General features: G+C 38.5%; 2 protein-coding genes across 2 annotated transcripts; one reads left to right on the plus strand and one right to left on the minus strand.

Annotated features, from left to right (window-relative positions):
- Positions 1 to 878: 878 nt before the first annotated feature.
- zgc:162730 (uncharacterized protein LOC564559 homolog) lies at positions 879 to 2,931 on the plus strand. The gene is made up of 2 exons (XM_056756832.1): positions 879 to 1,016; positions 1,152 to 2,931. The coding sequence occupies exons 1-2, from the start codon at positions 984 to 986 to the stop codon at positions 2,097 to 2,099; spliced, it is 981 nt and encodes a 326-aa protein (XP_056612810.1). The 5' UTR covers positions 879 to 983; the 3' UTR covers positions 2,100 to 2,931.
- A 13,256-nt stretch (positions 2,932 to 16,187) lies between these two features.
- On the minus strand, positions 16,188 to 19,018 carry zgc:114130 (uncharacterized protein LOC570332 homolog). The gene is made up of 2 exons (XM_056756925.1): positions 18,868 to 19,018; positions 16,188 to 18,199 (listed from the first exon to the last, which is right to left on the minus strand). Exons 1-2 carry the CDS (start codon positions 18,919 to 18,921, stop codon positions 17,072 to 17,074), a joined length of 1,182 nt encoding a protein of 393 aa, XP_056612903.1. The 5' UTR covers positions 18,922 to 19,018; the 3' UTR covers positions 16,188 to 17,071.
- Positions 19,019 to 20,972: the final 1,954 nt, after the last annotated feature.

The raw sequence follows: 20,972 nt of genomic DNA on the forward strand, positions 1-20,972 counted from the left end.
ACTTTTTAATTGTAAAACTAAACTGTACTGGACAATTGTACACTATGTCCTTAGGCAGATTACATACATTATAAACAGATATTTTACATTGTTGTAAAATGCCTTTTTGTATATATCTATCTATCTTAATATAGACAATTATTTAACTAAAAGGTTTGTAGTGAAAAATAAATAAAAGTAAATAACAGGTAAAACACCAATAGATTTCATGCTAGTTAAAAGGGAGACAACAAGCCCTCATGCCTTTTTTATTTATTTACTTATTATGTATTTATGTATTCTTACTTTATTATTATTATTTTATTATTATTATTTTGGCCACCTCAGCAAAGGCATTGTCAGTTCACATCAGCGCCACAAGTGGAAGAAATGGAGTCTTTACATAACAACATGAGTCAGACTTGATACCTCAAAAATGAAACCAGGACCCAGTTGACTGAAAGTCTTACAATACTTTTATGTACACTTTTGTAACTGAACAAATATCACACAAAATGTTAACATAGCACTATTATTATAATTAGTATAGACTGTTACACTTCTCAATGTAGGCTATTAGTTTAACTGTTTCACAGCATTTGTTATTAATCATCGATTTTTCACATTGCGTTTTACAGTAATTTAACAGTACAAAACAACAGCTGGGAAACATAAACGGTATCGTTTTCAACTAAACGTGGTAACACAAACCATGGGAAAAGTCTGTCGGACAGTCGACAACAGGTTACTGTAAATTAATCACAACGCTACTGTTTTTGCCTGTCGGTGAAACTGATTTTTTTTGCCGCTTGTTAAAAATACTCGAGCAACTTTACGAGTCAATGTCAATGGGTGGAAGCGACGTAGGCTAAATCCGGGAATATCGCCCCGCCCTCTTCTCTCTGTATAAAAGAGAGGGTTTGACGCGCGTTTAACTTCACAGGGCAACCCGCGAAAAACAGTCTATTTTATAACAGTACTTCTGGGCGCAAAAACACTTCACTATGTCCGATTCGCTGGGCGACAGTCTTATAAGGGTAAGTTTCATAAGGATTCACATTTCTATACGCTTATACACATAAACGTTTTGTCACGGAGCACCGCTAATCCAACTACGTGGCAGTTTTTGTTCAGATGAGATGTGCTCATTTAATTTCATCGTTCCTTTTCAGAATCTGATCAACCTGGGTTTAGATGAAGCGTTCAACGTTACTCTATCCCGTCCTTTCCCCTCGAAGAGCATCAGTTCCGAGCGGCTGACCGACGACCTCAACGGCTGGTCGAAAGACGCCTGGAGCGACATAACGCCCGGTAAACCCCAATATCCCTTAAAACCAGACCGATCCATGAGTCTGACCGACAGCACCTTCAACAGGATGATGCCCAACGACGTCCCTCCGCCACCCGGATTTCCTCCTCTGGCGACCCTGCCCTCAAACCGCTACAAGACCGAACTGTGCCGGAGCTTTCAAGAGCACGGCGACTGCAAATACGGCAGCAAGTGTCAGTTTGCGCACGGCGAGTGCGAACTGCGCGGTCTCAACCGCCACCCAAAGTACAAGACTCAGGCATGTCGCACTTTCTACCAGTTCGGATACTGTCCTTACGGACCCCGCTGTCACTTCATCCACGAGGAGAGAAGCTCTCTGAAAGATCCCGCAGACAACAACCCGCGTCTCCTTCGCCAGAGCGTCAGCTTTGCCGGTTTTTCCGGACCTCGAAGCACATCTCCCCCTTTATACGAGCCCCTGGGCTTCAACCGTGCGCCGTCCGTCTCTCCCCCTCCGGCTGAGATCTTATCCCCCATCTTCAACGACTCCCGCGAAATGTTTCCCTTCAGTCGTTACAGCAGCGGAGATATCAGCAATGCGCCCTTCTCGGCGGAGCCTCGGTGCGTCTGTGGACACGGAAATAACTCCGGGAACGGGCTCTACGCTAAGGAAGAGCGCAACAAAGCCTTCGTGACACTCAACCTGCAGCGCTTTCCTTCGGAGGATTCGCTGTCGGACCGCGAGAGTTACAGCAGCACCGGCAGCTCGAGCGGCTCCGAGTCTCCCAGCTTCGACGGCTCGGGCGGGAAGCGGCTGTCCGTGTTCGCGCGGATGTCCGTTTCCGATTAAAAGACTTTAATGCGATTATTTTCCAATCAAAATAATTCAAAGTAATGTGCAACGAGTCTTAATACTGTTAATTTATTGTGTATGTGCTAAAGGAGATTATTTTCATACGAAGCTGCCCTCCAAAGCTATAAGTAGGCCAATTTTTTATAACTGTGTATTATGTGGCGTGTTTTCTGTGATTACGTCTTCCTTTTCAACGCTGTTTAGCAGTAAACATTGACAGACAAGTGCCTTAAAAATATATTCACCTATGCTAGGGGCATAAGCAGAGCTCGTGCCAAAACAACCATTTAATATTAATATAAATGTGGAATAATATACCCATATGTATCAACCAACAATGTGATGAACTTGAGAAAATGACCTTACATTCACTCACAAAGAAATGCACTTTACAAATCTATTTTGGGAGAATGTTTCCATGTAGCATTTTAACCAAAGCATTATAAGTTTAGGTACCTGTTTGTACAAAAATCCTAAGAAACAAACTTTAAACTGTATATTTATATTGGACAAGACCTGTCAAGTTGTGAAATGTTTTGACAACCCTGGTTGGGTCCTTTCTCAAGGAAGCTTGTCTTTCATCAGGGACTGTAACAGTACAGTATTTCTATAGAGTATAGGTTGCTTAATTTTCATTTTTTTTTGTAATTGTATAGACATAACTAATATATTTATTGAGTATTTATTGAAGTTACAGCAATGTATTTTTTACTTATTTATCAACATGTGTCAAGAGTCTTTACAAATGAGAGATGTTTGGCATGAACCGATGGAAACTATTTTAGCTGACCAAAATAATAATGTAATAAATACAAATTGTGAAAAACAATCGAAACAGCCTTACTGATTGTTTGTTTGTGTCTTTTGTTGTGACAAAAATCTATCAATCGCACTATAACACAAAATGACAGGAATTTACCCTGCACACTTGCTTACAAGTATTTCCCACATACCTGCTCACATTTCAAAATCACCTTTCTAGAAAAATAATGTTATGTAAATATCTGGATTATGGGCATATTTGGCACACACAAAGGTATTTTGCACAAAAACACTGAGATCTTACGCAGTCAGCTTACCCAGACAACTATCTGTATGTCTGAAACAAGCAAGAGCTGTTTGTTAAGATTACAATCTTGGAACTGTGTTGCAAATGATGTTGTCAGCTTCTAGATCTGTGAGCTGGTCAGTTTAATGGAGTGGATTATGGTTGTATCAAGCATTGTAAAGACATGCAGTGTGTCATGCATTGCGTAAGCCATACATTATCACTTCGTGAATGTATTCCTTCTTGGAGGTCATTTAGGTAATGAGAAACATACTGCTAAACGTATAACATTGCAACAGAGTTTGCTGGTTTTCAGAACATTCAGTTCCTGAAACGTATACATGGGGTTAGTGGAGCAGCACCTCCCCATCTAATGTTTAACCGATTGTGTTTAACTTCTCAAAGCTGTTCATAAACTATAGTGCAAAGACACTACAATCATTATGTACAGCGCAAACGTTAATTTGATTCATAACTAAATATGATGTTGTTAAAGTTTAATGTTGCGTATTTTGACAATTCCTCCATTTTAAATCTTTAATTTAAATTTGGAAGCCAATACATACCATGCACAGATATTATTTCTGCACTTTGTTTAAAAGTAGAAAAAATATGAGTATGATATGCTGTTTATATAATGTTGGTCTGTTATCGTATAAACTTCATACAATGTCAGAAATGTCAAAGTTTACAGGACATGCAATCTGTATAAACGTTGACTTGACATTGTCTGTTCGTGCTGACATCATCGGTGTGGAATGTAGATTTTTGCTCCTTTCCTAACCCTGTTCCTGAAGTCAGTGACTCCCACCCCTCACACACAAAGTCACACACACATATCATTTTGTTGAGGTCTCCTTTATAAAGCCATGTCGGATTGGTGAAATGAATGATGTATGTTTAAGGAGACATTCAGAATGTGCATTGTTGGGGGCCTACGGAACATGAAGTTATTTAATGTTTCCTAGTAGGCCCCGCCCTCCTGTTTTAGAAACACTAGTTTGGGGATATTAGGAAGGAACCCTTGGAATTATATTTGTCTATGTAAAAATCCCAAAATGATTCCCAAAGATGTCTAAAATCAGGAAGGAATGGAGCCTGGCAACCTTCTTAAAAGTTGTAAAAGACAGTTCACTTAAAAAGAAAAACGTACTTACCGACAAGTCTTACCCAAATCTGAATATATGACTTCCATTTACTGCCATAGGAGGAAAAATGACTATGGTAGTCAATGGTGGGCAAGAACTGTAAGCATTCTTCCAAATATCTTTCAATGTGTTCATGCATAACCAGTAGTGGCAAAAACTGATGTCAGGGACCATATTTGTAGAATATTTGCTTTTAGTGCCCCATCAGTCAGATCAAGCCATCAACAAATGAGGTAAACTACAAAATTGAAAAAACACTCAACTTTAAGATTTTTATTTTGTTAAAAACAGACAGACCGCAGCATAACAAGTAAATGGGTTTTTATTAATATAAAAAAAAGCATTGAAAGGCAAAAAGCTCATCCGTATTAAATATTATCATTCAATTGACCCTTTCTTGTCGTAATGTTTAGCCATTCTCCTACATGGGCCTTGACCCAGAAAGTATCGAGTTAACTTTTTTGCCAAACATTATATTCATCCCAAAGCTGAGTTTCAATCTGTACTCCAAGCACAACTGGGCAACAAATATACAAATGTTTCAATTTTCAATTAAATATTTGAATAAAGAGCAAAGACAAAACGTTTGGCCACTGCTGTATAAAAAAATCCAGTTAAATAAATGAAATAAGTGATACAGAAGGACGGGATCTGTAGTGCTAATTGATATTAATCTATTTCTGAACCAAATAAAGAATCCAATATATTCAGTTTATCATTTCCTCAACTTTTTCATATTTGAAATATGTTTACACAGCATAAAGAGCAGCACAGCTTGAATTAAACATCACATGTGAGGCCATGGCATCTGAAAGTACCCATCACATGTCACACATTGGTCGTAGATGAGGAAGTGTGGGGGCACAGTCAAATGCCACAGGAAAATCTGATCAAATCGACAAAAAAAGTCTCGAAGAACATTTTCAAAAAACAATTCATTCCACTGCAAAGAAGTATTCAGAAAATCATGGGTAAGTTACTGTGGTTCTCATTGCGGTGTGGCGGTCGTTGTCGAATTCAAGAGTTACATGAACTTTATAGTCCATTTTGTTCCTCTTGTGCCAGAACACACACAGGATGTGTAACCATAACAACATAGGCAGTCCAGCAAAAGCAAATAACACACAAATGGCCTGTCTTTTCCCTGTCTCTTCTTTTCAGTGTGGTTTAGGGCGCTTGGTGTGCTTGACACAGCAAACAGTGGCAGCTGTTAAACAGCACAGTAAAGCTAGGCCTGAATTCGCAATAACAGTGCACGGATTGTGCTTACCTCACTGTTTGCTAATGATCTGAAGTAGAACGAAGGGTTTTTAGAATGTATTGATAAAGGAATTTCATAAAACATCATATGTTCAACAGGTTTGCCTGTTCTCAGTAGTTGTAAGTCATCTATGTGTATCGACAATGTGTGTTTATCTGCCTATCTATATACTGTTTAAATATGAACATGAATGTACAGTTTGTGCAGTATAAAACTGTGCGTGTAACATTCATTAACCACTTTGAATGCCCTTGAAAAAAAGTTTTATTTGAAAGTGAAAGCTCTAAGACATACTGAAAAGAAAAGGGCAAATTTAATGTTCCTTAAACATTGCATACATTTCATGTGAAGTACAATTTAATTCCTTAGAACAAAAATTAAATTTAAAGACCAATAAAATGTAAAGGCCAATGAGAAAGCAGGTCAAGACAAAGCTGATAAGGAAGCAGAGAGGCAGAGGGCAACAGTTACTATGACAACAAACCCGAAATATCAATATCAAGACTTCCTGTCCAAAACAGATGAAGAAATCGATTAGATGTATTTTAACTTACATCATTAGCCATTACCAAGCCGTGCAGTTGGATTAAATGTGTAAGCCATTGTTCAAAGCAAAAGAGATGCATGAGGTTTGTTTCTGGTAAGTTACCCCTCCGCCCCATTTCAATTAATGTTTAACCGGCCATAGTCCTTCGCAAAGTACTTTAACCCCCTTTCCCCTGTTTACAAACCTGTTTAGAGATACACTACAGTGCACAATCCCTGTAACAGGCTGGACCTAACGTTTATGTAATGTTTAACCAGATTACATTCGTGTTTGATGAATAAATATTCAGTAGAAATGTCAATGAAGTCAAGAAAAGAAAGATAAAGAATTGAACGCAGCATGCCGTAATGTACCATTCATTATATTTTATCATTTCCATTGCATCATTGAATTACTACGAAAATGGTCTAGAAAAACATGAACTGTCTTTTATGCTGTCAAACTTTGGCATCAGTGATAATGTTCTGTATGCAGGAAGTCGTAATAAAGTTTCGCGTTATCCACGTGATTTCGAGGTGTGCTGTAAACTTTCTTCAGGGGCAAGGTTCCAGTTGTGAAAACGGCTCTTTCTTATTTAAGTAGAATTCAGGGAATTGCACAACTCGGCTCGGTGCAGACGTGTTCAGCATCATGGAAACGCATCTGGCTTCCATTCTGCCTGTGCAAGTTGCTGTCTAAGCTTGTCAAGGATCTGCCTGCCAAGAACAATATGAGGTCGGATCCCAAGCAAGGAGCCGCAGAGGGAACACATGTGGTCAAAAATATGAGAAGCGAGTGTGAGATTGCTTAAATCACGGTCGCTCGCTGCCAAATCACTTGCATCTGTGCAAAAGTATTTTCACTCCTGACCGGGTGTGTTTCCATTTCGAAATCTTACAATCCTATGAAAACTTCCTGAAACACACGCCTATTTTAGGAAAAGCAAAACAGGCACTCCAGTAGCTTCAAATGGGAGCGTTTGTATTTCATATGGCGTTAAGTGTAGGCTATCCTGTCTTTAGGACAAAATAACAAGTACCTCAAGGTTTCTAAGAAAGCCTGTTTTTCACACCAACAGGTGGCTTTTTTTTTGCCAATTTCCAAGGCTATCAATCTTCAGGTTGTTTGTTTAAGTTTATCATACCATTGAAGGAAACATTTACATATCCAGTTGTGGCCCTTCCAGTCTACGAGATCTGTAATTATTTGCAAAATGCAACTACGCACTGACATGACCAGAAGCTAAATGTAAAAGTTAGGATTAAAAGGGATTTTTCCCCCCTCATATCTTCTCTTACTGTCTGTGCTTTTGCGTCACAACCAAGCAAGACCTCTCCTCCCTAGGGCTGCTGGGATGTGTGTGCTGGAGTAAGGAATGTCCCAGCGAGAGAGCGTGTCCATATAAGGAAGTCACTTCCACCACTGTGTGTGGACGTCAATAGGCAACTATTTCCCCTTTCCTTCTCTTCCCTCTGCTGCCTGTTACAGAAACAAAATCAAGGCCGCATGAGGCGTCTTCTGTTTCCTGTTCGCTTTGAGCGAATAGTTGGACCACAAAGATGACCCTTGATGATTGATAGATCTGGATTGAAGAAATAGATTTTTATCCATAAAGCTAGAGCAGGCCCAAAAAAAGCACATTGGACCAAACCAAACAGATCTCATCCACCATTTACTGCCATAGTAGAGAAAATAAATATTATGGGAGTCAATAGGGAATGAGATCTGTTTAGTTACTGACATTCTTCCAAGTATCTTCCTTTGTGTTCAGCAGAACAAAGTAATGTATACAGGCGTTCATTTTTAATTGAACATTCCCTTTATAACTGAATTTGTGATTACGATTGACATTAAAAATGTATATTGTGTGCATGTTTCTGATCAAGAACCACAAGTTAAGCACAAGTTGATCTGTACGTCATGTTCTCTGAGTAAAAGGAAATACAGCGGTTATCAGGCTAAATATAAAAGAACACATATTGTTTTTTGTCTCAGCTGCAGAAGTTATATTTCTGCTTCCTGTTTCAAGTTCCCCTGTGAAAGATAACGCAACAGCCTAAATCGACATCTGTTGCTTGCAGGTTTTTATTCCCATATTAGGATTCCAACCGAAAAAAAACACAAAATGTTCACTCAGCAGCAAAATACAACCGTGAGTCCTGTTGCAACATGCTACAAACGTTACTGACAACCGCTAGAACCAAACTGGCATTATTATATTTTCATCACTCTCAGATGTATTTTTGATAACCCATGCTGTTGAAAAATAGTGTATCTGCTCAAAACTGTAATCTCTTCAAGCAACTTTCCAATTGTTCATTTAATCAGCATTTCTAGATGTATTGTGGCCATTCCAGTTCAGTGTCTGTTGGATTTCAAGAAAATCAGACCTCAGGAGTGACATAAAGTCATCCAACAGGAATTGAGAAAGATATTTGATATTTGGGAGGAATATTATTGGTAGTTCACAGAATGAAACAAATAATATAATTTTACCTAAACACAGTCAATTCAGAAAAATTCAGTTTCTATTTTAACGTGGCTTTTAATATAGGTGATAGCTAATGATTCATTGATATGCCAGGAACTGTGAATTACTGAAATTACTGTGGACATTATGACTGCAGTATTATTTGCAAAAGCAAACAGGTGAAACATCTGTTATGCAAAATGCTCTGGTAATCCTCATGTATGATTATTCTTACAAGGACTGTTGAATATGAGTTGTTAGTGAGCCCCATTAATTCATAAGGCACACAAAAGCCACTCTCTTACATGCTTTATTTTTGTATTTTGTTTTTTTGCTGATCCATCCCTTATTTAGGGGGCATATGAAGCAGCTTTTCAGCATGATACATAAAACCAGCCTCAGCATAAGGCCAGATGGTCAGACTTCAAACAAGCAATTAAAATGCTGTTTATGTTGAGTCTAAAATAAGTTCCCATTGGGTATTCTAAAATACTGCACATGACATTGCAAGTGTATGGCGGAGAACAATTGGCCTTTATGTCCAGCTGGATATTTAAACAGGTGTGTGAATTTTGAGAGTGAAGTATGAATGTTGGTGGAGGTTGAAAGAAGCACTTTCATTGAGCGTTCTCTCCATCACACATAGAGGCAGTTTTTGCAGGCTGCGGCAAATTCCTTCCTCTGCTCTAAAAAATATTGTGGAAATTACCTGACACAAAAGGATGAAATAATAAATATTCAATTTCATTTTTAGGCTTTAGATGTAGCCATCAGAGGAACTGATTTTGATGCTTCTGGTGGAGATTATCAGAATACAGAATGACATTCAAAACATTCCACAGCTGCTATCTGAGGATCAGACAGACAAACAGACAGACAGGTAGGTAGGTAGATAGGTAGAAAGGTGATAGATGGATTTTCCTGTCGTTTATGACTTTGCAAAAATGCTTCCACTAGATGCATGAAACTTGATGTTTGAAAAGCATTACAAGGGGAAATGGACAACAGTGGAACATTGACTCTAAATAAAGACCTTCAGAGTGGAACAAAATAGCTAAACCACTGGAAATATAAAGGCAACAGGCCATTTTTTAAACACTTCGAAAACATTCAAGCCATCACGACTGTTGAAACAAAAGCACCTCTGATTTAGACCACCTTACAAGGTTCCATTATGGTTTTCTGTAGTGGTTTGACTGTTACCACTTTTATAACAACTGTGCAACTGCTTGCCTTTTTCCAGCCCAAAACTGTAAAGCTATTACATTCTAGCAGTCACTACTGGACCTGGCCACCTCGAGAGGAAACCTTCTTAGGAAACAAACAATCTTTAGAAAAACCTTAAGCGGATTTACATGGAAACAGACCATTCACTCACACATGAAGTTTGACTGCTGAGGGTTGTGTGGACAATATATAACCCAGATAATACACACAGTAGACCCCCCAGAGAAATGTTGGACTCTTAAAGGGATGTAGCTCTCCCAAAAATGATCATTCTTTCTCTTTCTTCTGAAGAACACAAAATATATTTTGAAAAATGTTGGTCAGCAAACAACATTGGACCTCATTGACTTCCAAGAACATAAAACCACCGAGAAAATATCTTCTTTTACAGGGTTTGGACAAATTTGAATAATTCAATGATGAAATATTTTTTGGAGAGGTTGAACTGTCCCATTAAATTGACAAATGCTATCCCATTGGCTAACCACACATCACCGATTCTTTACCATGCAAATAACTGCTAGTCATTTTTGTTATTACTTATCACCAACTGGTCCTAAATTCATTTTCAGTAAGAATATATGAAGTCATTTCCCTTCGAGTTCGGGAAACCTGGGAGGGTAACCATGGGTGTACTGCATCACATGACTAATTGAGATGTTTCAGTGTGTTTGAAAACTAGAAATGTCTAAATATTCTATTTGATAAAAATAATTGTGTTGATTTTGTGCCATCTTTCTTTTGAAATCAACATCACTTGGTTCCAATAATGCAGTGGCATTCGTGCATTTAAAGTGTGATTCAATTTCCAAATAATTTTGGGCCACTGTATTTTGGTGCCGTCAGGTTCTTGCACATGTAAAGGCTTCTTTATAAGCACTACCCTTCAAAGTTTTAGTGCCACTTACACTACGCTTTTTAATGTTTCTATCTATTCTGGACTCTTAGTGGATGGTTTTTATTCGTTATTTACATTTATGCATCTGGCAGACTCTTTTATCCAAAGCGACTTACATGGCATTGTATTATAATTTTTGATTCTGACTTATGCAATTCCCTCGGATTGAACCCATGACCTTGGCATTGCTAGTGCCATGCTCTAACCACTGAGCCACTGGAAAGCAGAAAACATTTTTTATTAAAAATTGTATTTTGTAGATGCTGTCTGTCTACTTTCAAACGTTCAAGCACACACCCTCAGAAAAAAATGAAGATCCTGAGAAACAGTTGACTCCAAAACTGCATTCATATTTGGCAAGGCTTGTCGAACTTAGACAAAACTGGTCCAGACATGACTTCCATAATCCGTTAAACACACCTTAGGATTCAAACATTCTCATGAGAAAAGTTTCATAACAACATCGTCAACCAACGTTGTGGTATTTCTGTTCTGGATTTGTATTCAAGAGTGCATTCCCTAGCCACAATGTGACTTGGATTGATGTCACAAATACGTCTACTTTCACATCAGGTGTGAGGTCACACTATACTTCCTTCACTTTATTTACTTTTACTTTGTTACACAGACAGTCCCCTAGTCATAACAGAAAATCTATTGCTAGGCAGCAGCCTGCTGATGCTCCCAATCTTACACAATTTCTCAGAAGAACCATATCAATCCCCTCCGATGTCATTTTTTGACTTTGTCTCCTGAACATCAGTGACACGGGTCGGATGCATTTTCAAGAGCTAAACATATAGAACAAATATATTGCTATGACATGGTTTCCACTAACAGTGAAGCCCTAACTGCAGTGTAGGAGACATAAGCAAACACTTATATAGATTTCTGTAAAATGTTATTGTCAAAAAATAAATCTCTCACAAAAATATTGTGTATGTGTATGTTTGGAGGGTTTTTATCTACATACACCCTAGGGGCCTTACATGGAATTCACCATGATAGACAAACTGCTACAAAGCACGTTTCGTAAATACGTTATCTCCTTTGGGAAAGAAGCATAAACATGCAGACATCTTAGTCCTGTGTCAGCCAAAAGTTCTGGTGGAGTGAGCCGTTGGTTGCAATTCACCGCTAGATGACGCTAAATTTCAAACACTGTACCTTTAAGAAAACATTTAAGATGTGAAGAGCAGAAAAGCCCACAATGTGACTGTTTTAAATAATTTGCTTTTAGAATTGTTATTCTCTGGTCTGTGACCCTATTACGACCGCCTGTGACCCACCTTCGGATCACAACCCACCTGCTGAGAAGGCTAGGTTCAGATCCATTAAACGTTAACTAAAACATTCTGGACAAACGTGCAAAAAAAAATTCTTCTGCCGTCGCTCTTGAGTACACACCGTATACATCTGGCTATCCTATCAATCTGTACAGACACAAACACATGGTTCTTGAACGTCATCATTCAGAGAGTCTGTGTTTTGACTTGCAAGTGACAGGTACAAATTTCAGTACAAAGTTTTCTCACAGCGGACACAGAACAAAATTGGGCAATTTTCAAGTCATTTTTGAAATGCTGGGGCACTGAGACGAATCCACACACGCAGTGCAAGCCTTGGTTGCTTTGTAAACACGTAGAGGTTAGAGGACCTGTCCCCTTGTGGCAGCTGGGCGGGGATGGGGGGGGGGGGGCTTCTGGTTCTGAAACACATGTGGGATGTGAAGTAGTGACACCATCACAAAGCCTCTCATTCAGCCCAGCGAGACTCTGAAAATGGTTCTTTTCTCCACCCATTTGCTGCCACCATCCATTGCCGTTTTCCCTCCGACTCAACCAGTTCTCTCTCACTGCACCTCACACAACACACACACAACCTCACAGATTACAGAAGCAGACTTTGTTTGCAATCCTTTTTTGACAAGACATAGGAAAAACAAGAGTCTGTGGAGAAAGTAACTGTTTCGCATTCCATTCATTTTTAAGGATGATAGGTTTTAACTGACCTCCAAAGAACCTCCGTCATTTGGAAACATTCAGTTCTTTAGGCAAAGTTACTCAATCGGCATAGTTCTCGTTGAAAGGGAGTGTTATTTTTTTGTTTCGTAAGTCCTTGAACATATTCTTTAATAGTTTTTCTTCAAAGTAGCATGATGAAAAATGTCTTTGCTCTGTAACATCAACAGCTGAAAGAATTGGTCGGTTTCCAAAAGCTACACTAAGTAAAAAATGAATGTCCACCCTTACTGTTTAAAACAACAACCTAAAAAGGCAGGACATCCAAACATGTGTTTAACACAGACAGCATGTTCTGAAATCTAAAATGTACAGTTATTTATTTGATTAAACAAACTTGATGAAAAGAATGTTGTAAAAATGTTCACCACCAATATGTGCCAAATATAGAATTGGTGCCCAGAACAAACCATACATTATATACAGTAACTGAGCAAATGAGAACAGTAAAAGGGGATACAATAAATAACTGTGCTTAAACTTAAAATCTTTTAGCATTTAAGAACAAAAATCTGACAACGTAATTAAAATGTTGTGAAATGTCTGTTCACGGTTGGAGTGCAGAAAAGAGGCCACACTTCCTCTTTTTGAAGAACTGCGGCTACATGAGAGGAAATGAAGCAAGGAGGAACAGGAAGTAAAACTGACCCATTGTGACATCCCTGCAGGCCTAAGATGTTCTTTTTAATTTTGACAAGACAGGGGGAATTGTTGCCCAACTTTTACATGTAAATACGCTACATTCCTTTTACTTTTATTATCAGTGTCATGTGTGGCATTGGGGTGAGGGAGTGTTACAATGAAATAAACTACAGAATACATTAGAGAGTTATGGAGAAAACTGACTCTAATCCCAAATCAGAAAATACTTTACTTACATATAAACAAAAGAGGCCAATTTCAATTTTTCTTGATGGTAAATCTTCCAATTTAATCTATCCCAATATAATATTTAAAAACAGATTTGATATGTTATTAAAATATAATTTAATTATAACAATTTGATTAATATAATATTTACACACTGTAACATCACAACACTTATATTACCTAACACTATATACAGTAACAGTGACAAAATGTAAATGATAATGTTCTCGCCAAGTAATTGAACTCTAGACTTCTACTGACATCTAGTGGTTACTTGTTGTTAGGAGATACTTCAACCATTTATTTATAACATTGTTTTTAGGTTTTCTGTAAGGTCAGTTAACAAAAAGTATATATGCTACAGGTCAAAAGTTTTTAAAACAATTACTCACTCACTTGAATAATTTAGTATTAATTTTTTTTCTGAAAAATGGTAAGCTCGTCAAAACTGTGGAATTCACAATGGTAACTAGAATTTTGTTTGCGACTATTATTTATTAGCATCTTCGGTGTAGGCATCATTTGCATAAGATTAATTGAATTTTAAAATGCCAAGAGAAACTTCTTTATAATACCACTTTCAACCAAAAATGTTTTTAAACAATTTTAAAGTTCCAATCTATTCTGAGCTCTTATTGGCTGCTCTTTTTTCATTGTTTATTCAGTTATCCATTTCAAATAAATTTTAATTTTTATCTTATTAAAATGTTATGTTAGTATATTGTGAAAAAAGTTTATATTTGCCTAAATATAAACCAATTTCAGACATACCAAGCGTAGCATACTCCTTCACATAAAATCCCTTTTGAAGAATACGAGAAACATTTTAACAGTGTTAAAAAAACTGAGTGAAAGTGTTAATACTCCTTGTTTATATACAAAGTATGGGTCCATTTTACATGTGAAGTTTATTGGTCCATTATGCCACAAGAGGGTAGATTTGCATTTCACATTATTTATCGGAGGAAAAGGTTGAAAAACAACGGCTTCATTTTGGAACGTAAATGTTTTTTTTCTAAATAATCATCTTTAAGTCTTAACAATGTGATAAATTTAAAGTATAGAGTATAGACACTCAGTGGGGCATGTTGTCACAGTGTATTAACACCAGTTTATGAACAATAGGCCAATGCCTCTTTTGACATTCTGTTATAAACATTCATTTTCTACCATATTTTATGTTAATTTATAGGCTTTATAGCAACACATTTACCAACCATGCAAAAGAATGGAAAACAATTAAAACAACATAAAACCACACAAAATATCATAAAACAATGGCTGATAGGCTGGTTCTGGCTGATAAGTATATTGTGTAAGTGTAAAATTATAGTGTCTCAAATGTGACAACATGCCCTGACCTAACCTGATCTTGGCTATACAAACCGTTTGGCTAACCTGAACTTGAGTTTAACTTTAATCCAGTTTGGCTTCATTGTGTTCCCGATATTATAATCTTTTTTTTTTTGAAGAATAGACTTTACAACCATGGTTTAATTAAAACTGAAGCTTTAAAACGTCTTGGCAACTATCATACTAAACCACAGCTTGACAAAACAAACATTTAACAGAATTGAATAACCTAATTCAATAACTAAATAAAAAACACTCTCTCTTATTAGAGCACTATCTTTTGAAATCTTTTCATCAATCAGATAACAAAAGTCAAACTTTAAAGTGTTCCCCGTCTCATTGTCTTACAGTAGGCAGCTTCAGCTCCCCACCCCCAGCTGCCTGCTCGCTCCTTTCCGCTCAGATTCCTTTCTATACAAGGGCCTGGAGAGCATATGTTTGACCCACAGTCCAAGTGAATGTGGCCATCTGCTCAGGATTCCATATGATCCGGGCCCAGTGTGAGAATGCGCCCGGCTTTGTAAAAACTCACTAGGCGATGTGGGAGAATCTTCCCCGGGCACAATAGAGAACAGTAAGACAGTTTTAACCCTTCCCCGGTTCGCCTCTCTCAAAAGACACCTCCCCGTGGCATTGTCTTTTGTGACAAGAGAATAGTGAACAGAATCAGTTTTTGTTACTTACCTGTCAAGAGCTTTAGCGGGATTCAGTTTCAACTCTTAATAACACCACCAGGGCCCTCATGCAATGCATCTGAAAGAACAAACATGGGGAGAAAATACAAGAATATGCAACTTGAGAGCATAGAGAGCCACAGGTCCATCAATTACATAACATAAACGTACATTTATTCTGAAGATAAATGCAGATTTAGAGCAAAAGGCGTCAACATTATATGCAATATCAGCAGCCAGTTAACACAAGGATTAATGGACAAATGGGATTTAAACCCAATTAACACAAAAGAGCTATTCATTTCCATACTAGATGTGATCCACCCACACCTCCCCCAACACAGGACCAGAATAACAAAAAGGACAAATTCACATCACTATGTAAGCTCCAAAGTATCTTAATGCTCACGGCTAAATTTCAAACCGTTTTTGAAAGCAAAGTATAAACTAGTAAATATTTTCTTAAGAAATGTGTTAGAAAGACCAAAAAAAGTTCCTACTCATAAATCTAATCTTTCAATAAAAAGAAGATTGCAGGCTTGTTATAATGAGTTTTGAAATGAGATCATTTGAAAAAACAACAGGAAAATGATGTTTACCAACAGGGTTTATTTTCAGTACAAAATGAGGGCAGCAGGGAGAAAAATCAATATATTAAACTTGATACAAACCTTATCAAAAAACACGCTTTCTATAAATACAATAAAATAAATAAAAAGAAATTAAGTTACTTGAAACTCCTCATGTAACAAAGCCAATTGGGGCTTCTCAGACAATCGGGTGAAAAAGGGACCATCAGAACCAGCTATAAAAAGAACTAACAAGGCCACAAATGTCACATTTAGTAGTAATTGGTCTAAACTCACTCAACAGCTACGCAACATTATCAGAAGGCAAGTCATCTGGAATAAAGCTCCAACGGTGCACTTATGGATCTGTTTAACACATCTTCCAAAACATAAGGCAGTCTAGAAACAAACCAAACGATATACAACAGGAGCAAGAACAATGACATTGCAAACTTGACTAATAAAAACTCAAATCTAACGTCGGCAATGTCTAGAAACAGTCCATTAACAAATGGCAGTATATACAGCTTGAAAACATTTGGTCTCTGGGTAAGAGTACAGTAGTCTCAAATATTATGAAAAAAATTAAATAAAACAAAAACTCAGAGACTGCTCAATCTCCTCTCTTTGGCTATTCTGGTACAATAAATCTTTTCCTAAATAGCTGATTGCTAAATGCACCTTTAAAAGTTAACAACTGTACATTTCCTCCAAACATCTTGATGTCAAAATTTCACCTCTTCTCGCATTTCCCTCCACTGCGTCATACAAAACCCCACTTAAAGTATGACTGCAAAAATCCATACATCACACTCTGAGCTTAACTAAAATGTCAAGTATTGGTCATATATTACAGTAGGTATAACACAGTATACAGTTCAGTCCCTTTGAGGCTTGAAGGCATCTAGAGGAAGAAGCTCGTGCTGGAGTTGCTACTCTCACTGTATATGACATCATCAGGTACCGACAGCTGGCTAAAGATGGGAAGCCTGCGCCCACTAACATCTTGTCCGAAGGAGGACTCTGAGCCGCTCATGCTACTGGACGAGCTGCAGCTGCCACCCTCGTGGTCTGAGAGCGAAGTATGAGACAAGCTCCTGAGGCCTAGAGATGCGCCGCCGGTGGGGCTTTGTCTCAAGCAGGCATCAGTCTGGGAGGGAAGTAGCTGGGTGGGAGACAGTCCAGAGTTTGAGCACCCGGAATCTGGAGATGGCAAGAAGTGAGGGTTGATGTCCCTGGCTTGCTCCAGAAGAGTGCTGGGATCTATGTCCGGGAAGGCCAGAGACAGGAGGTCGGTGATGGTGGTGGAGGTCGGAGTGGAGACGGAAGGAGCCCGGAGGAAGGAGTTGGTGGAGAGCGGGGCGTCAAGGGGCTGGTGAGTTGTGGGGAACCCAGAGAAGCTAAAGCTTTGTTTGAGGAGGGGAGGACGCTGGACCGCCCTATTGGTTGCGTGGGGGCAGTTGTGCATTTGATCATCTTCAGCGTTGTGCACAAAATGGCAACGGATGCCGTAGGGACAGAAGCCAATGGAATGGAAAGTGCGACAGGGCTCAGTCTTATACTTGGGGTGGCGGTTGAGGTCACGCTGTTCTTCGGGCCCATGGGCGAACTGACATTTGGCACCGTATTTGCACACCCCCCTTTCGGCAAACGTGCGGCATAGTTCTGTCTTGTAGCGGGACGAGGTGGCTGAGATCGATGACGTGGAGCTGGAGAGAGACCCCGCGCCTGATGTACCCAAAGGCTGACTTACATGATCAGGTTCGGCAGACGACCAACCCAGACTTCCGGTGTTCCCCTCAACCATGCTTACGGAGCGCTCAGACCAGAATGGAGTCTTGATCCACTTCGACTGAGATGAGACTTTCTGGGAGCCCCAGTAGCTTGGGTTTACGGATCCACTCTCCATGCTGTCGAGAGAAAGTCCTGAACCGCTGGAGGATGGTGTGCAGGGACTGTCAGGCTTTCTGTGTCCAACGGCAGCATGTGGCGTGATCTTTGCTGGCCCTCGGAGATCGAGATTCAAAAGGTGCTGTGAGGGAGAAAAAAGAAAGTGTTAAACGTCACAAAGTCTCGTGCTTAAATTTAATAGAAGTAAATGCAAATTCCACAGTTTTGGTTTGGTGCATCAGACGAAAAACTACGTAATCGGAATCAAAGATTAAACGCACGTTTATGAAACATTATTATTAGACAAACAAATAAACATATTCAAACACGTATACAAATAAATGGAAGTGCGATGACGTCGCGTCGCGTCCTGTGCAACAAAGTTGTTTACGTTCAAAAATGCGAACGAAGGCAAAATATTTGGGCTTTGAATACAAACACTGCTTGAAGCAATTCTTTATTTCCGTATTGTTTTATCCTTCTACATAAATTCAACTCTTCAAGTCATAACCAATGTGCGATTTCGTTTAAAAAAGGCGCCCACACGAGGCCCACGTTGTTGTAAAGTTGTTAGCAAGTTGTCGTCTGATCGACTCGATTGTGTATCATTTAGCTTACGTAAACCTATTAAACTTTGCATTTTTTTTTAAATCAAATAGCATACATTGTACTACGCATCTTTATCCCAAACTTTGTAGAATTCAACTCGATCGAGTTTCCAGCCTGATTGCAGACCACAAAACAGTTTTCGCTACCACAACACTAAACTTATTACAATGACACAATTCGTTCATTCAACGTTAAATGTACCTTGCACAAGACGTCATCCAGGTCAATAAACTGATTTAGCGCGTAGGATGGCATAGTCTTGTAATTCGTTTTTGGCGATCCCACAAGACACCCTCGCAGCTTTGGTGAACTCTAGACTTTCCGCTGCAACACGTGTTTTTAACGCACACTGTACGGCGGCCACACCTCCGCTTTCTCGCGTAGCTCCGCCCACTCCGTCTACAAAGCGCGCTTGTGACGTCGCATATGTCTATTATCTTTACCTAATATAAAATATATACCTTTGATATAAATGTATGCTATATTTTAGAATATAAATGTCGTAAAAAAAAGTCAACGTGTGTGTTTTCTATAGTTTAAAAAAAAAGCCAAAAACTCTCGTAAAATAGAGAATGTGAATAATGTGTTAATGACACGGGCTTTTCATCAATGTTACGTCACTGCATTTGTAGGAAACTATGGTCCCTCATAATTTTCCTAGAGGTAATTAACATTAACATGTTTTTATAATACATTTTCACAGTTGTGCTGTTTCGTGAAACCTTTTATGATTCATTATCTTTTTGAAAAGAAAATAAAAACATATATCTATTCAATTGCAGCTCCCTACGATGACAGATTACCCCTCATTGCATGCCTCAGCTATTGGGGCATGTTGTCACTCGAGCTGAGGTTGGGTTTAGGAACTTTATTGCTTCTGGCAAAATCAAGCTTTTATGTAGTCAATACTTTACATTAGGTGTCTACACAAAAGTGACGTTAAGAGTACAAGGTTTTGAGGAAAATTTAAGATAATCTGCTCTCAAGGCTTGCTCGCGCCACCCTGTTGCTATCAGAACTGGAGACGACGGCCCTCTGAGGTCCTTTGATATAACCTGGTGAAGGTGTTGAAAGTGTCACCCTCTGGTGAAGAGGTTGACATTGAAGTCATTTTATATGCCTTTTCCTGGTGACCACAGACATTGATCAGGCGATCCCACTGTGAGAGGAGACGTGAGGGTTCTGATGCGTTCCACGGGAACAGCCTTAACAAGATCAGTTGGTGCCGATGGTTTTTTTAACAACTAGGGTAGATGCTTTAGTTTTATTTATAAAGCAATTAGTCTGTGAATTCAAAAGGTGTTTTTGTAGAACTTGTATATTTATGTGAACCATCTTTGTTTGTAAACTGTGCACACATTTACTTTACAAATTACAAATACAAGTTTTTGTCACCATTTGGTTTGATATCTCTTGGCATTTGCTCAAAATGTATCATAGCATATAACAGGGATAGTTCACCCAAAAATGAAAATTCTGTAATCTCTTTCTCTTAACTTTCTTTCTTCTGCTGACACCCATAAGAAGGTATTTTGAAGAATGTTGGTAACCAAACAGCGTTGGCACCCATTTACTTCTATACGGAAACCAAAAATTATTGAAATGACAAGAGGGTGAGTAAACGATTATAGAATTTTCATTTATAGGGTGAATTTTCACTTTCAGCTGAGCTGTTTTTTGATAACATATTGTGCACTTACTGGCTGCTCCGTTACTTTCTTTGCATGTTTGAATAAACTTAAAAAAGTAAAGAAAGGCATATATATTACACTTACACAAGCATATCTGAAGTATATGAAAATGAATTGGTTTTCTTTAACTACAAATTAAAAAAATCTGTGAAATTATATCTCCTTTGACTTGAAATCTATTCTTAAGCATGCATATGGAAGTGTACATTATTCTAAGCGTGCACATAGAAAGCAACATTTTAACCATTCCACCCTCCAACTTTAATAGCGTTCCCTCTTTGGCTTTTGAACTAGCTTGTTAGAGCTCATTTAAGACTGTAATTTTACCCCCTCACCACATAGAGCTCAGCACTAATAAGATTTCCTCCTTTGTTAACAAGAAACAGAAAAGACCGAACTGGGCAAGAAGCAGGTTCCGAAAAACCTTATGAAGGTCTTGTTGAAACACAAGGGCTCTTGTGATGCAACTAACTTAAGTCTAATTTCCATCATGCTGCTGTAACTTAACCTCAGCAGAGAACACAACCAAACAAAAAAGCTACTCTGTCTAATACCTATTGTCAAAGTTCCTGCAAGACTACAGGATATAATTATAAGGTTACATAAGGAGGTCAA

Source organism: Triplophysa dalaica, chromosome 9, assembly GCF_015846415.1.
Source record: "Triplophysa dalaica isolate WHDGS20190420 chromosome 9, ASM1584641v1, whole genome shotgun sequence".
NCBI lineage: Eukaryota > Metazoa > Chordata > Actinopteri > Cypriniformes > Nemacheilidae > Triplophysa > Triplophysa dalaica.

Bases quoted from the DNA above. Each gene is read 5' to 3' on its own strand.
- zgc:162730 (XM_056756832.1), top strand. From the start codon at position 984: ATGTCCGATTCGCTGGGCGACAGTCTTATAAGG. The intron at 1,017-1,151 runs GTAAGTTTCATA...GTTCCTTTTCAG, and splicing joins TGGGCGACAGTCTTATAAGG to AATCTGATCAACCTGGGTTT.
- zgc:114130 (XM_056756925.1), bottom strand. From the start codon at position 18,921: ATGCCATCCTACGCGCTAAATCAGTTTATTGACCTGGATGACGTCTTG. The intron at 18,200-18,867 runs GTACATTTAACG...TCTCCCTCACAG, and splicing joins TGGATGACGTCTTGTGCAAG to CACCTTTTGAATCTCGATCT.